The sequence below is a fragment of the Pterocles gutturalis genome, unplaced genomic scaffold (assembly GCF_000699245.1).
Source record: "Pterocles gutturalis isolate BGI_N339 unplaced genomic scaffold, ASM69924v1 scaffold1199, whole genome shotgun sequence".
Taxonomy (NCBI): domain Eukaryota; kingdom Metazoa; phylum Chordata; class Aves; order Pterocliformes; family Pteroclidae; genus Pterocles; species Pterocles gutturalis.
Window position 1 is genome coordinate 178,675 of NW_010135358.1, and position 16,956 is coordinate 195,630.

A 16,956-nucleotide genomic window follows, 5' to 3' on the forward strand; every position below is an offset into this window, starting at 1 on the left:
CTACGGCCACTTTAAGCATACACTTGAGTGTACTTTTGTTAGAATTTGACTCTAGGCTATTTCCAGGAATATGACAATTTTTCATGAAAACAGCTAATTAACTGTAATTAACTATAGCATGAACTTTTTCAAGGAAAGATATATCATGAAAGAAATATGCTACTAAGTCACCTACTGTTCACATATTTTTATCATTAATTATAAGCTGTGGCAAGCCCTAGCTTGAAATTCAGATGAATATTCACGTAACGCCTGTACAAGTTTCTATTCTCAGTAATTATGGCCAGGTATTTGCCTCTCTAGTAAAGCGATGACACTCAAATTGTAGATGTCCAAATAACCAGTGGTGTTTACTGCGAGTTCAAAAATCACACACCAAAAAACAGAAGGTGAATGACCTTAGGAAGACAGAAAATGTATTAAAACACCACCAAAACAGATCCTCACCAGGACTGTGCACAAAAGATTCTTTAATTATTCATAGATTAAATAAATACAAAAACTACATTTTATCTCCATGTTTTGTTTTCTTCTACTCGTACTTATCTCCAATGGCAGAGAAAGAGGGTCCTTTAAAAGGGGCTTGTCACAACATTTCACTATAACTTCTGTGTCTTTCCCTACCCTAATTAAGGAAATAAACCTTCAAATCATTAAGGAAAAAAGTAATTTTGGAAAACAATAAAAAGCTGGAACATGTGTTTTATAGCAACATCAGGGAAGTCCAATTCACTTGAATATTAAAACTAGGAGTTATATATTTAAATTTGTTAATTCCCTCCAAGATTTATTTGTTAGTAAATCTCTGCTATTTCTGATGAATAATAGATAACATGTAAGTGCGATTTTAGAATCAATAAATAAGTGGAAAGTCACTAGAAAATTCCATTGGGTTTGTGGCTACTAAAATTATGGCCTCACAGGAAAATGCACAGGAACCCATCAATGAATAATTTAAAGTGAGATAATAATATCATCTGAATCCCTTAACAGGGCCTCAAAATCCTTCGGGCAAGTTTCACAGTCCAGTATATCTGCACCTTTCTCTACATAATTATATATCTCTCGTCACTGAATTATTGGAACCCACGGACATTTACACTTTGACCCAGTGATCATGAAGACAAATCCAAGATACCTATATGAGCATTTTTTATTTTTCAGCAGAAGAATATTTCAGTGAATGGGTTTGATTCAGAGCTTCAATGAAGGTGAAGGTGGCCATAGTAGGAAATAAGGTTATGCAAATAATGCAAAGCCTTTCTTTTGGAACTTCAAAAAAGAAATACAATATAATTTTAATACAAAAGGAATCAGGACTCACACATGCAAACATACACACAAAGATTTCTACCAAGCTGTGCAGGGCAGCTATTGATTGGGAGCAGCAGGACAGCAGAACCTGATGAATAATTTTAAGATATATGCCATAAAATTTGAACAACTATGGAAAACAGATGTAAACAACATGAAATCTTGGTTGACTGAACGCTATCTGCATAAAGAACTATGACAGATTCTAGCTAACACCGATTCTACGGGTTCACTTTTGCACAAAATAATTTTGCAAGTATTGGTGTTCTTGACACCAGGAAAATGAGGTTATAAAGTTTAATGGGATGAATACCTGTGGGACAGAGGGGGAGGATAAGAAAAAGATAAAATTGAGAAAAATTATTCAGACTTTGACTAACAGATAAGACAATCAAAATGCCAAATGCTACATGGATAAATACCAAAGTGCAGCAAGAGAAAATGGATGAAAACTATTACCGAAGAATTAACTGGAAGTTGGACTGAGAAACATCTCTAACTGAATCAGAAGCATAAACTTAAATATAAGGAGTGAAAAAAAAAAAGAAATGCAAGGGTAGTTTATAGATGAGCAAAAACAGGGAACTGCCAGTTAAAAAAAATCTTAGCAGAGGAAAGAAACTTGGTATAGAGTTTGAGTAAAAGAAGAACACGTAGCAGCTAACAGTTAAATCTCGTCCCATATCCTGGAATTAACAAAGCTAAACATTAGAGCAAATATTGTTTGGGAAGGACATGTGGTATATAAGATGCATAAACTCCTCCTTTGACGGAGAGAGATGAGGCCACCAAAAGACTTGCAGCAACTCACAGCTCATATCCAGAGCTCATTCACTATCAGCAGGATTAAACCTTAAAGACTGCAGAGCTTGAGCTGTTTGGCACCCTTTTCTTTTACTGAAATGCTGGATTCAGGGACTGTGAATCTACTAAAACTGCACCATCCTACCCAGCGGTCTAGGAATGTGTACCTAAATGGGTATGACAAGATGTTGTAGTTTCAATGAAAATGTAATAAAATTGGTCGCTTGATCCAATTAAATAGTCATTCTCTGCTACATACTGTCGACTGATTGTCCAAAGGAATCTCCGACATTTATCTGAACGCTCTTTTTAATCTGATGAAGGAGCAGCTCAGAATAGTTTTCATACCTACAGCTTTTCAAACAATGTCAACTATATGTGAAAATACAAAACTCACTAAAAAGGTTATATGATTTCTAGAAAGTACATAAATAATAAAATAAGGACAAAGAATAACTTCTAGTCCTATCAATATGTAATGCAAAGCAGTGAAAGGTAAGGTCTATTCTTCTTCAGAGTAAACAAAGCACGCCACCACATTAAGCTTCAATGAATACTAAATACTCATAAAATATACTTGATTCCAGTTTTTATTTCAAAATATTTCAGTATCCCTATACAGACGAAACCTTCTATCTGTACCCACAGCTTCAACTGTATAAGGATAAGGCTTTGTGTTCAAAGATGTATAGAAAGACATACAAATACATAACCCACAACTCTGATCTTAATTAAATCACTGTCATTCCACAGATTTTAATGGGAGCTTCTACTGGTTTAGATTTCTTTCACCAAGATCCAGGTTAACTCTGTAACATAATCTGATCATACAATTACCACTTACAAATGCAGTGGAGATACCTCCCAAGTGGAATGCAACAGCTGTTTAATAACTCACAACAAAATTGTACAACAGCTGAGGACAACAGTTGAAAAAAAAACCTAATCCAGCCTTCATCTGAAGGAAGAGTTTAGCTAGGATGGTTTGTACCCAAATTGAAATTTGGAATAGTATCTTACTCTTATAGAATTTAATTATTAGGTAAAATCAACAGTGAATTTAATCAGAACATTTTCATCAATAAATTTAATTCTCCAAGTGTGTTTTTATTTTGTTGCAACCGCTGTATCTGCATTTACACAAGTAACATTGTTCACTATTTCAATCTGCATATTCATAATGCACTTTCCACTTATTCCTATCATTTATCTAGCCTTATGCCATATAAACAAATAAAAAAGCCCTTCCAGCAGCTAACCTTAGAGAAAAAAATTCTCACTCTGAACAGAAATTGTACATGTTATTTGGTCTGAATCCTACTTGTATTCTAGGAGCTGTCTTCATTGATTCCAGATATGGACAAAAACATATAAACCCAAATTGAAGCTTTCTTTCCAAACTATATTATTTTTGTCCTAGAAAGCTGCTCCCACCTCTTTATGTAGAGGAAGCATTCAGTGAGCCACAAAATCAGCAAGAAAAGTTAAACAATATGATAACAACACATTCATCAACACAGAATTTGCTCAGGTGTTATTTATAGAGATATGACTGGCATGGACTTACCTGTAGGGGATCCCTCCATGACACGTCCAACGTAGGGTCCTTCTTTGAACATTGGCCTGTTATCATTTTGATCAATAACAGAAATATCTAGGCGGACTGGACCATCAATGGTTTTCCCACTTATATCTGTGACCTCAACTTCAAGCTGTATGAACAAAAAGAGAGGAGTAAATTCATTAGTTCACTATCACAGTGAGGAGAGAGAAAAATACAGCTCAGATCAGGGCTGCTGTAACCAGACCCTGCCAAGGATACCACTTGCAGCCCATTCTTTTGGACTAGGCTCAGAGCAGATTTTAAATCTAAGCAAAAGGGAAAGACAGATATATGTTCAAATCAAGATAGACCTTAGCAGCTTGAAAATGCCATATTCCCTGAAGAATGAAATGGTTAGAGTATAAGAAAAAAAGACCCCTTGTAAGTTTGTCACTAATCATGTGAAGATTGGTTAGAACTTGTTTTGTTACATTTTTCAAGCACATTTAGCGTGGACACATATAGAACTATCACAGTATAATTGACATATCTCCTAACGCTCACTAAAAGCCTTTAAAAAAAAAAAGGCACAAACACATTAGATATTAAATCAATTTTCTCAACAATGATGGTATGAAGTATTATGTTCAGTCATTTTGACAGTTCTCCACATTTCTATTAAGGTGTGGAAGGACACAACAACATATGCAGTCTTACAGAAACAGGTATATATGTACAGACACACTCGCATCCCAATGTATGAAAGCACCCGTTGAGCATAAAGCCGACACAGGCAGCTGAAGATTTGTTTGGAATTCCTTTACTTCCAAAAACTGGAAAGAAAGATGATACCATGTATCTCAACCCTCTAATTCACTTGCAATGGGAAGTCACAATGAGTTACCAAAATTTAATCATTCAATACAGCAAACCATGAAAAACCTACTTAGATAATAGAAAAGGTCAGTGTAGGTTGCAACTGCATGCTGTAACTGCAGTTCTCACTCCTCGCCAAGATGTCAGTAAAACACAGCAATAAACTTATCAGAGACACAGCTATCATTTTCACATACCCTACTCGTCCCTGGACTCAACTCTTTAATGGAGTTAAGCCAGCCAGAAAATGGATCTGAGCACAAACATTCATATCACCCTCTTCCAGTCTTTTCCTGAGAAAGTGGTAGCAGCAGGGGCTGGAAGTCTCTGAGCATTTTGTTTATTCTGTTAATTTATTCTTCATTGCCACATCCTATACCTGTAAGTTATTTCTAAGCTAGTGATAAATCCTACTGGGAAAGAATTAGGTCAGAATTCTAATTCCTTATTAAAATGGAAGGCTTATTTATCACATTTCTCTATTTTCTTATGCTTATAAATACATTCCACTTTCGTAGTTCAGTGTGCTGGGTGTGTGTAGGAGTATTTGTTATGAGTAAACTATCTGCTTACATACACTATTTGTAAATAGTATCTATCACAGTCCATTTTATCATCTACTCACTGCTTATCCTCATTTCTTTAGCAATTGTTCTTTCAAGCCTTTTCCAAGTCTTATTTTTCACTAGATATATAGCATAACATCTTAAAAGCAAGCAAACACTCTGACATGAAGATTCATGTGGCACTGGCACAGCTGAAGCTTTATGGGGAGCACACACCCCTTCAGTTTCCAGGGCTTGCTTGTACTCTAAAGTCAATGTAGAAATCTTAGGATTGCATATGACGTAACAGGGACTAGGAAACTAGACTAGGCAGGAAAATGCAGTCTTATTACTGAGCTACATTAAAGCTAGATACAGTTTTAGATAGAGCTGGAAACTGCTGACAAAAAGATTTATCTTAGCAAATGTTGACTCATCGAAACTACATTAATTGCTTTGGGAAATGGAAGAATAGCAATATTTCTCTGTGAAATTCACGCAAATTCATTTTCAAATTCAAGATAATTTGTGCTTAATCTCTCTCTCAATATTAAGTGACTATACTGCTCACTGGAAAGAACAAAGGCTTTGCTAAATATAAAAAAACTATTTCAGCTGCTTTATCAAAATTGTAAGTCATCTAAAGCAAAAGCTGATCTAACACTAGGGGGTTTTTTTTCCCAGACTTGCACAGATTAAAGAAGAGAATAGGAGAATCTTATTAATGACTGCAATAGATTTACTTTATCATTGCCAAGCCTACTGCATCTGAGACCAACTGGCTAAAAAAGTTTGCATGACAGGTCTGTAGGAACAGTTACATGATCCCTGCTCCATTTTACTAAGAGGACAGAGGACATAATTTTATTAGTCTTTGTACAACAATTTCCAAGCTTGTCCTAAGCATTCTGGGTTAACTCACCAGCTCCTTTTAAACCCACTGTTCTGCAATGTTTTCAAAATAAAAGCCTACAGCACCAAAATTATGACCATCTATCTTTACATGACTAGTTTGTGAAATAAAGCTGCCTTCTATCTTATCTTGCCTGACCAAAAAAAACCCACAAAAAAGATCTGTAAAGCCTCACTGCCCAGAAAAAAAAAAAAAAAAAAAAAGGCAAAGCAGCAACAAAACAGCAACAAAGTATACTGTTACTTAAAATAACCCAACCCAACACATGCAAGAGAAAAAAGCATTCAAGTAAATTACAATATTGGCACAAAAAAAAAAAAAAAAAAAATTACTTTGAATAGGCTGTAAACAAAACCAGGTGGAAAGTTAGATTGTGCCTAACTATCAGAAGAGTGAGATTTCAGTCTTTCAATGGAGAAGAAAGGCAGGAAAGCCTGTCTAGTTCTAATGTAAAACTGACCGATGTATGAAAGATACTGCAATCATTCTTTTGATAGCAAGAGTTCATAACTGAACACTCAAGGCATTTAAGTTCCTACCTCATTATTACAACATAACTCCAAGAAAAAGTGGTAAGCATGGAGATAGATTTGGGCAAATTGACAAAAAAATCTGGAGAGCTCTGAAGGTACTTACCATGTGAAAACCTGATAAGATTGGCTATGCTTTGAATGTTCCAACTTAAAAGTGATAGAATTGTGTTCATAATGACGAAGTTATGTTCATCATAATCTAACCAACCACATTTTCACGAACACTTGAGGCTAAATCCAAAATCCATTTTTGACAAAAGTGGACATGCAAACTGCAAAGGAGAATCAAGTGTTTATGAGAACTGCTACACCCACAAGTCTCCATGATAGCACACAAAGCACGACTTTGGATATTGCTTCTAATATCGCTGAGAAACACTGATAAAAATAAGCACACTAATAAAACAGGGAAAAGCAATATAAACCCAAAAACAACAGGCAGTAATAGATTTTAGCCTGTTTGTCAGATAACTCTTATTCAATACTCTTCCTTCTCAAAAGCGACTTCTTAACTTCCCATCCAATTTCTCTCACCATATCTAAGTGAGGATCTTTCTCATCGCCCCAAATATAAGGATTTTACCAGAAGTTTAGGAAGTTTATTTAAACCTGCTCAAACCTGTTTCAAGCACTTTGCTTTATTTTACAGAGACGTGATTCCTTTCCACTCTGCAGCCACCAACAACAGTTACAGGAAAAGATAACCAGCCTCACTCTTACCATTACTTAAAGTAATTTCAAAGGTTTCTCTTCACAGAACGGTTGTTTCCATCTATTTATTGCTTTTGGTGAAATGATTCTGGATAGCCACCTTCCTCCTCTGCATATAAATGTCTGTATTCACTTTGCAGCCAGCCAGCCAGTGACCCACACAACATCACATCACAAATTTAAAGTTTTTCATAAATAAACCTGGAATATAACTTTTAGTACTTAATAATCTTCAAAGTCTAATACAGGTTCTTTAATCATTAACTGCCTTCTCATTTTAATTTCCAATTTGCTGCTGATAAGAATGTTCCTCACAGAATTCTTCCAATTGTTTCAGTAGATGGTTTTTCTACATGTTCCTCATACCCAGCTTCACCCAGCAAAAAATTTAAAAAAAAATATTAAAAATTAAATTGGTCACTGTGTGTGAAATCAGCAGTTAATGTTCAATACATGGGCTTTTGAAAGCCTAACGCACTACCTTGGTGATTATCGATATCATTGTATTCTTCTGTACATTTCATACTCATGAGGACTAGGGGTGAGGAAACAGTGACCATCTTCTAGATCTTTGTAATCATCAGCTTATCACAAAGAAGTCCGCACTTCACGTCCTTTTCTTGGACATTTGCAAAATTTAATCTTATTTTTTAAACAACCTTCAAAATGCTAGATGTCTCATGCCTTTCTTCAGAATTAAATCATTTGAAAACAGAAGTAATTCATAGAAAAGCACAACAGATTGATCCTGCCTTGCTACGAATTTTTGTCAAACAAGGCAATCTTTTAGGCAATACTTCTAGTTAAAATAAACAAAATGTAGTTGTTTAAAATAACCAGATAGTTTCATACTATTACTACAGCCCCATGGCTACTCCTAGCGTAAATATATATATGCCTGTCCTCTTACACAAAAACACTAAAGTTCCTTTCACAGAAAATATAGATTTCATTTCAAAACATTAATCTCTATAAAAGTCTTTAAAGAATTTCAGGACTCTATAGATTTTACTAAGAAAACTAATTAAAACAGCAACTGAACTTTCTGTGAATGCTTAAATTTTTTCTCAAAAAAGGCACATTGCGCCTGCACCTCCTGTTGGCTTGAGATAACATCAGAAATTGTCCATCCCTCTGAGAGACCTGACATGGGCAATCTAGAAAAGCCACTACATCTTGAGCGAAGGATCTTCCTCAGTGTGAGTAAGAAAACAAATCTTGAATGATTAAGCTAGTGATAACAGTACTTTGAGCTTCCCAGGTTCTTTATCCTGGACCGGCAGTAGTACAGTCTGTCTTCCAGCACCAGCCTGCCTCTTGATTTGCAGTTCACTTCACAGAATGTGCCTAGAAGATGCCATCAGTGAAATATGCTCATTGCTGCAAAATGAATCTAAAATGCTATACATTTAATATTCTTTATTTTAATATATTTAATTCCTCCATAGCACTAAACTGAGTAATTATGAATTCACTATCTAATTGAATGTACATACTGCAATGCTGTTAGTGTCACAGGAAATGTATTTTCTTCCACAGCTGTCTCTCTGAATCACAACATTGCTATAAAGGCACTATTTTCTTGTAGAATTTAAGTCCTGAAAATTTTTCTCTGCTGTGAGTATAAAATGGTCCTTTTCCTGAGAACAAGATCACAGAGCAGGAAAACAGAAAAAAAAATAGAGAATGATGGCATAAACTTCAGAGAAAAAACTACATTAAATGCATACTCACAGAAGGCTTAGAGCAAAATGAACTCTGCATCCTCTGCAGGGCAACACAAAACCCAATTTCAAAAATTATTTGGAGGTTTTCAGCTCATTTAAAAAGAAATAATTTGGGATTTTCTAGAAGATTTCTTGCATGTCAACAGAAAAAATAACAGACAAAACGGCTAACATAAGTGATGGAGCTAAGTGACGCAATATAGCAGAGTGTTTCAAAAGAAAATCAATTATATAAATAAGATAGGCAAAAGACGAGAGAAGAAACAGAGATGAAATGACTTCACCAAAGCCGTACACCAGACAAAATTTAAATCAAGCTTGAACCTGGGTTTTTTGATCTCTGAATACAAGACTGATAACTAAATCCTCTCACTTGCTGAGCAAGCGATGTAAAATTAGATTTACAAAGTTTATTAAGCTACCAACATGTGCACAGTATGATTTTTCAAAGTGCCTTACAAGACTGGGTAATATATCCTATTAAAATCAAAACATCTTTGAAAGAGCTTTGAAAACCTGATTGTCCTCTCAGTGTCTCATTTTTCCCCCCATTAAGCACTATTCTACAGCTGTATAGACACAAAACCACAATAGAAAATAATTTTCTGCATCCTCACAAAAGAAAGTTGCAGATTTCTAAGGGGCTCTCATATAGCTACAAAAATAGAATTAAAATTACTTCTGAAGCATACTTCCTGTTAAATATTATCCGTGAGTTTTGAAATTAGAATGCCCATTCCAAAAACACCCTCAGTGAACAAATGGGAAGTAAAGAACATCCCTCAAATCTGTGGAGCAATACAGCTCTTCAAACGAAGCCCTGTGTACTTCACACAGATGAAAAGTATTACAGTGATCATATAAATACCAATTAAAATCTTCCCATATCACAAGAGAACACATGTTGAGCCCCTCAGAAAGAGAGGGGGGCTGGGGAAGGGAGAGAAGATATCAGGATTCACCAAAGCAATCAAGCCTAATCACCACAAAAATATTAAATTAAAGAAAAATCAAAAAGAGAGGAAGTAGGACTGAAATAAAGGATTAAGACGTAAGCTGTGCCAGAATTTTTAGGCTCTATGCTGCATCACAAAAACAACAAAGCGACTTACATAGGAAAAGATGAAAAATGGCTTTGCACTTTTAAATAGCTCCTAGCAGTATTCAAGCAGTGCTCACCGTTCTCACTGCTTGAAAACAACTCCAAATGGCATGTAGGAAGTGGCAAGAATTTAACAAATTTCATCTCTCAGAATTATTCAAGAAGCAACAGGGTCAGACAGAGCCCGTAACTAATCAGACCAACAACAAAAATCCGAGATCTAAAACGCATCGGTGACAAGAAAACTGACTTATTTAGGCATATGAAATAAAGGTCAGTGTAAATGTCAGGTATATATCACACACACATATATTTTTCTTTGTTATTATTGCTTAACATATCTGTTCCTATAAATGAGTAGGAAAAGGTCTTGGAAGTCAAGGATCACTCAAGCTTATACCAGTCTAGTACAGATGTAACCAGCCAGGTTTCTCTATTTTAAAGCAACAAAACAAGGAATTACAAGAGCACTTGTACAGAGGACTTTACAAGCTGGACTGGAGGGCATGCAGCACACCGCTGCCTTGCTGCCCAAGTTTCTGGCTCTGTCAGCATTCCTGGGATGACATCTCATCCTCTTTACACTGCCAGTTTTCGACTGATGAGCTGCAGCCAGGAGTCCTTCAAAGCTCTGTCCAAGAAGGGAGTAAGAGTGCTTGGGAACTAAGTGTTGACGAAGAGAATAAATTGAGAATTTAATTTGGAAGCAAAGGTTTCCTAGTGGATTTTCTCTTTCTGAGAAATTTGCTTATTCTGTAAATAAATTGCTCTCCTCTTCAAATTTTGAAACAGTATCAGCATATTTTATATACTGTATTTGCCACACCCTCATAAGATGCAATTCCATCGTCTTTTTAAATTCGCCTTTTCAAAGGTTAGTCTGTAGAAGCCAGATAAAGAGAACTAGATATGTATTTGTATCTGCTTTATAGGATTTCGATGTCTGTACTGCATACCATAAGGGCCATGTGTTATGAAACCAATTCAGACTGCAGAGCTGCAAAAATCCCACCCCCGAGAGTCTTTGCTGTGAAGCGTTGTGTTATGGTACAAAACATCTGTCATTCCCTTTTTCCAGGACATAGCATGCCATGATGATAAACTGTTAAGTGTCCTGTTTCTGTACCTATACAGTCACTTTCAGATTTATTTATTTTTATTCTGCCGCTAAATCTAATTCCAACTTCTCTATCAATTTCTGGCAGCCTCTCATAGACCCAACGCACCTGCATTACCCACTGGAACCTGCCCGTGTGGCCACAGAGCTGAACTGCCTTCCATGGACCACACCTCTCCTTCCTCAATATATTCTTCTCTAGTAAACATTTTATGCTTTGTTGACTCTGTTTGCTAAGCCAAAGATAAGATATTTCAAAGTTGATGATAAAAGGTTTGGGTGCTGGAAATGCCATCTCTGTGATGTGTTTGGTTATACATGTCAGCGAAAGTGAGTTTATCCAACCTCCTCAAAATCATCATAAACTGTTAGATTATGAAGGTTGAATTTTGACATCCGATTGGCTAAATACATCACAGAAGTATTCACAGTTAGCACTTTCCGTTCATTTCCCTCCTGTATTCTTTGCCCGGCCGTAGCGGTTACCGTGATGTAGGAGCACTGAAGGTAACAAAACGCTGTTTATCTTTCCTTGTTATTCTGAACTAAATGAGTTTTTGCTGATTTTGTCTACAGTCAGCTTTATTGAGTTTCACATTATGCCCCGTTGTTTTTTTTCCAAGAGGATGTCTATGGCAGATACTTTTGTAATTCACAGCTGATGCTCCTGGTAATGACATCTAAACGGATTAGCACACCCCAGATCACAAACATCTAGCAGCTTCTCTGTTTCAGTGTAACAGCGTAGTAGTTCTTTCTACTTTGCCAATAATGGCAAGGTATACAATTCATATATATAAAAAAGGAAATATCTGAATTGTTTCCCCAAGTTATTTTAGTGGAAAAACAATTTGAGACATGTATATAATGGAAAGAATATGCCAAGGGCATCCTGATCTGAAAAGTTGTTTCTAATTACCTGTTTTCTATCTCTAAAACTAACTTTTGTAACCCTTAACATGTTGGACCATCTCTACATTAATTGTCAATAAAGAAAGATTTAGTCAATGAGCCTCAAATTATCTAAATTAACACAGTAATAGCCTCTTCTGGGTACTCACACAGTTCTAATGGAGCTCCCAAAGGATCAACAAGGGTCTGATACATAGTGACACATAAAAACCAAAATTTATTTAATGTCCTTTTATTTTTATCGCTTACGTTTAGCCCAAGAACTTTATAAAATGCTTCACTGGTCTTCAGCTCTGATGACATCGTTATGTGTTAAAACTGTTAATCTTAAATTATAATTATCAGTTCTAGCGTGTCTCACTGGTACTTCTTTTTTTTAACATCTCAGTCAATGCTAAATTACCTCACTGAGCATGTTAATAAAGGCATCTCCTCAGTAAACTCCATGTTTCATGGCCGCTTTCCCCTAATTCTGAACTCTCACTTGATGTTTTGAAAGACACAACAGCAGCAATTCCTGTGCTGTATTTTCATAAAGTTGGATCTCGAACTACAGTCTTCCGGCACAGATTTTTCACTGTCTTTCAGGTTTTTATCCATGCTACGTTTCTACACCTATTTGGCTTCTGCAGATGAAGTAGACCTCTCTTTTTCTATCCCTCATGCTTCTCCTAAACTGCAAATTATGACAACCCGTGTGAGCAATTTCTGAATTCCAAGACTCGCAATGTAACTGTCATCTTTTGTCTCTTTTTACCCTTTTCAAACCCTTTGATAACTTACAAATCTTCACAGAAATGACTGAGAGTCCAAAAACACAACTAAAACTTTTTTCTTTTTGCAAGGAAAATCATTACGTTGCAGATCTCCACTTTTTCACTGCTTGATGTAAATGGAAAAAAAAAACGCATAGAAAAATAAAACTTTACATATTTGTCACCAAAGGGAGAATTAGAAATTCAAAGCTATTGCAGCAAAAATAAAGCCTGGATATAGTCAGTCGCGAAATTCATTAAATACCATTTACACCAAAAATTGCAAATAAAAAAGGCCTTTTTGAATTACAACAATCAACAAGAGTGTTCTTTGACTACCTGCAAAATAAACAACCATTAAAGGAATAAACTTCCAGAACTCAACACAGCAAGATGTTGCAGTAAAATTTGCTTCTCCTATTGCAAAACTGTAACTGAAACAACATTAAAAGTGTCTTTGTAAGCACAGAGATAATCACTAACAACACCAGGAGTGAATTAGTTATAAGAGAAATAAAAATATGCCCTATTACAAAATAATAGCAATTAAATAAAGGCAGCTGTAATTTTAAACAAATAAGTTTACTGCCATAAGACTGGAAAATTAGCATAAAGTTGGAAAAAAAATGCACAAAGCAGGAGAAATCTTGCATCATTTTCACCTGCTAAAATCTACTGAGGTATAGCTTTTTTTTCCAAACCTTAAGTGACCTAGAACAGCAAGTCCTCAAACAGACCCTCTGAAGTTTATGCTCTGAAGCATCACAGTGACTCCTTGCACAGGCTAGGCTATTCCGCCTTCGTGTATTCAGTCCCAAAGTGGCATTGCACTCACAAAGCAATGGAAATCCATCCTATGGTGTCCTACTCCACTGTACTCCCCTCGAGCCAACCTATGTCAATTAAGGGACTCACGTCAGAGTACAGATCTTTTCTAAAAATAATAGGACTGTGTACATTAAAATCTGAACACTTTTTTTTTTTTAAATAGGGAAGTATTTTAACAATACAGTATGATTTTCGTGAAATGTATTTAATTATAGCTTAAAGCGTCACCATTGTTACCAACATGATTGCTAGTAGCCCCGATGAGTACAAATAGTATCTTATTGCACAAGTTCATGTCTAAAAAGAGAAAAACAAGGTTGCACCTAGTAGTTATTCTTCACCAAATTCTAGTGTCATCTGTGACTAGATCTAGTCTTGTCTCCATTCCATTGTTCCCGTCTCCTTCTAGTTTTAAAGTTGATACATGCAGGGCACAGTCATCAGACTTAACTGTTCAATAAAATAACAATTAGCTGCAATCTGCATAAAAGTCCTTTTCACTAAGTTCTGCTACACCACCAAAAACTGTTGTTCTCCTTCAACTTTCCAAGGTCACTTTTCATCAATATATTGCTGGTTCAAATATAATTTATTTTATTTGGAGTAACCTATTCATAAATCCATCACTATTAAGTAACTTGCTAGTTCAATGCAAGACACATACAGAAAATCTGTCCAGTCGATACCAAGAGTTTGTTTTTTGAGCTCAAATCAGTAGCAATCCATCAACCATACAGAGCCTATCAAAGACAGTAAAACTATTCTGTTTGTAACTGAGGCGTCCTGCAGAACTAAAGGTTTATTATTATGACACCAAGTAAATCCTACGGCATCTGAATAACAAAAAAGCACCTTAAACTGTACAGCAACCATATTTATAAGTACTATAGTACCTAAGAAATACAGAAGTAACAAACAATAGATGACTGTAACATGCTCACTTGCCATATAAAAATTGTTCAGTGAACACAGATACTGAAGACAAATGAAAAAGAAAAATGTTGCATGAACTGATATCATGGAGCTAAGTTTATCATTTGGGATGAACGCATAAGGAATGCAGAATCAGATGAAAAAAAAAACAAAAAACAGACTAAAATTGTTAGGTCTACTTAGGAAAGCAGAAAGATCTCTGAATATTTTCCCAGACATAAAGTAAGCTAAGAATAATTATTTCAGAGGCTCTCTGTCTGTTTCACATTATGTCAAAGAAGGAAGTGAAAATTCAGCAGGCTGTTAATTTTTCTGTATGTGAAATGTTTTACAAACATGGTTGTGTCTCACCTTCTTTCAAACCCAGGGCTGCAGGATCACATAGCTGTGATGTTCTTCTACAAATAGCTTATACACACCGTTAAATGGAGACAGCTGAGAGAGAGAGATGAGTGGACTGAGTTTAGACACCTGCCTTAATTCTACTACAGACACCACTTTAAAAAAATTACTCTTAGAAGATACATGAGCTTCACACTAAGCAATTCAAAGGAAGTGAAAATTTTAACCACAGAAAACACACCTGACAGAAACGTACTTTAAGTAATCAAACCCTCATCTTTCTCACTAAAAGGTCACTGAAACAAGGATGTGTGGCAAGGAACCAAAACTGTACAACAGCAACATTTTCCTGCAGAAAAAAAGGACGTTCAGAGAAGGGTGCACTGTCTGTTTACCAGAATGTTGGGGAAAAAAAAAAATATAAAAAATGCCTACTACTAACCACAATATTCATAGCCCACCAAATCCTGACATGGTCTGGAATATGTTAGAACCAAACTATGTCACTTCAACTGGGTTTGACAGCAGGCAAACTATATTATGCAGGAGTTTAACTAAAAGGAAGTTGCTCACCAAATCTTCTTCATCTAGGCAGGATTTTCAATGTTAGAAAAAAGTTCTATTACTAATGAAACAACAGACAAGAAAAGTGACATTATTTTTCTGCTTTATGTTCTCCTTTACCTAGCAGAAGATCAGAGAGAGCAGAACTGAACAAATGTGTGGAAACTGGGTTTTTTTAACCTTTTTGCCTTTTCTCTGAACAGGTTCATTTTCAGAACCACACTTCTCTTTTAAAATTATCCATCAAATGCTGTAACTGAACACATTTCAGCCTTCAGATATAGAACACAGCGCTGAATAGCCGTGCTGACTGACCACTTCAGCCGCTTGGCATTGCTGGGGTGGTCTGACTCCACCTTCCTTATAAATATTTATAGGACTGGAATAAGGAATTTCCAACTCAAAGCTTCAATGGCAGCATATGGTAGTATGATTATCCTATCAAATAACATTATTATTTCAATCTATGAAAATTCATATAAATACCAAGTTTCTTAAACTCATATTATTAGAAGACAGACGCATGAACAGCCACTACCGCCATCACAGCAAACCCAGTGTTTGCTGTAGAAATAAGTGTTGGACAACTTGTTTTTCAAGATTCACATCTTACAGTTAGTTTGGGCTATTTCATGGTATTTAGTATTCGTATAATAATATTTAGTAAGCAATAGATGTACTTAGATAACTTAAGAGACCTAGAAATGGTCTCACACTGAAACCTATAGCTGCCAACAGCTGTGAAGGCACAATTTTTACCTGAAAATGGCTTTATTGGTGATTTTGTTACTGGAAGTGTCTTAAATCTTCAGTATTTTCCAGCAGAATGCAAACTATCTGTGATCCGGCTTTTATATCTACTGTAGCTTTGCAACCTCATCACAAGAAATAAGATTAGTGGATATGACACTTGGTCAGCCTGCAGGTATTGAGTTCAGTATTTTTTAAAGTCCTTCCCACAGAGAGAAGCCTAACATCAGTGTTTGTTTTTGTCAAGTCGTACAGCATACATGGCTGCTTTCTTTCTTGTTATAATAAAACCTTTATTTGTATAAGTGAGTTAACATCTGAAGATCAAGAGGCCAACTAAAAAGTTTATCATAATCAAAGAATTAAAAAAAAAAATAGGGAAATTCTGTATTTACCAAGGTGAAATCAATACAACAGCCTAAGAAATATTTCTCTAATTGTCATTCAACCTTCACATCACCTATTCTGTCACTTCCAAGAAATTTCACTTTTCTCTTACCAGGATAGGTTTCTGTATGTAGATGTTTCCTCAAGTCAATTTCACTCCAAATCTGTGTATAATTATTGGTAACATTTCTTAGACTTATTTCTTTTTCCTTCCACCAACAACCACAAAAGCTCATTTACCTTATGCAGAATGTAATTAGTAGGTATCGTATTTATTTGACAGCTTTCTCATTTTCTCAG

At 35.7% G+C, this 16,956-nt stretch overlaps 1 protein-coding gene across 1 annotated transcript in view; it reads right to left on the reverse strand.

The window, feature by feature from the left end:
• The window catches only part of CDH13 (cadherin 13), a gene marked incomplete at its 3' end in the record, with an annotated part of 251,098 nt that overhangs the window by 177,106 nt on the left and 57,036 nt on the right, over positions 1-16,956 (reverse strand). Inside the window, exon 4 of the mRNA XM_010081843.1 lies at positions 3,686-3,830. Coding sequence (XP_010080145.1) covers positions 3,686-3,830 — 145 coding nt within the window. The remainder of the gene's footprint in view (positions 1-3,685; positions 3,831-16,956) is intronic.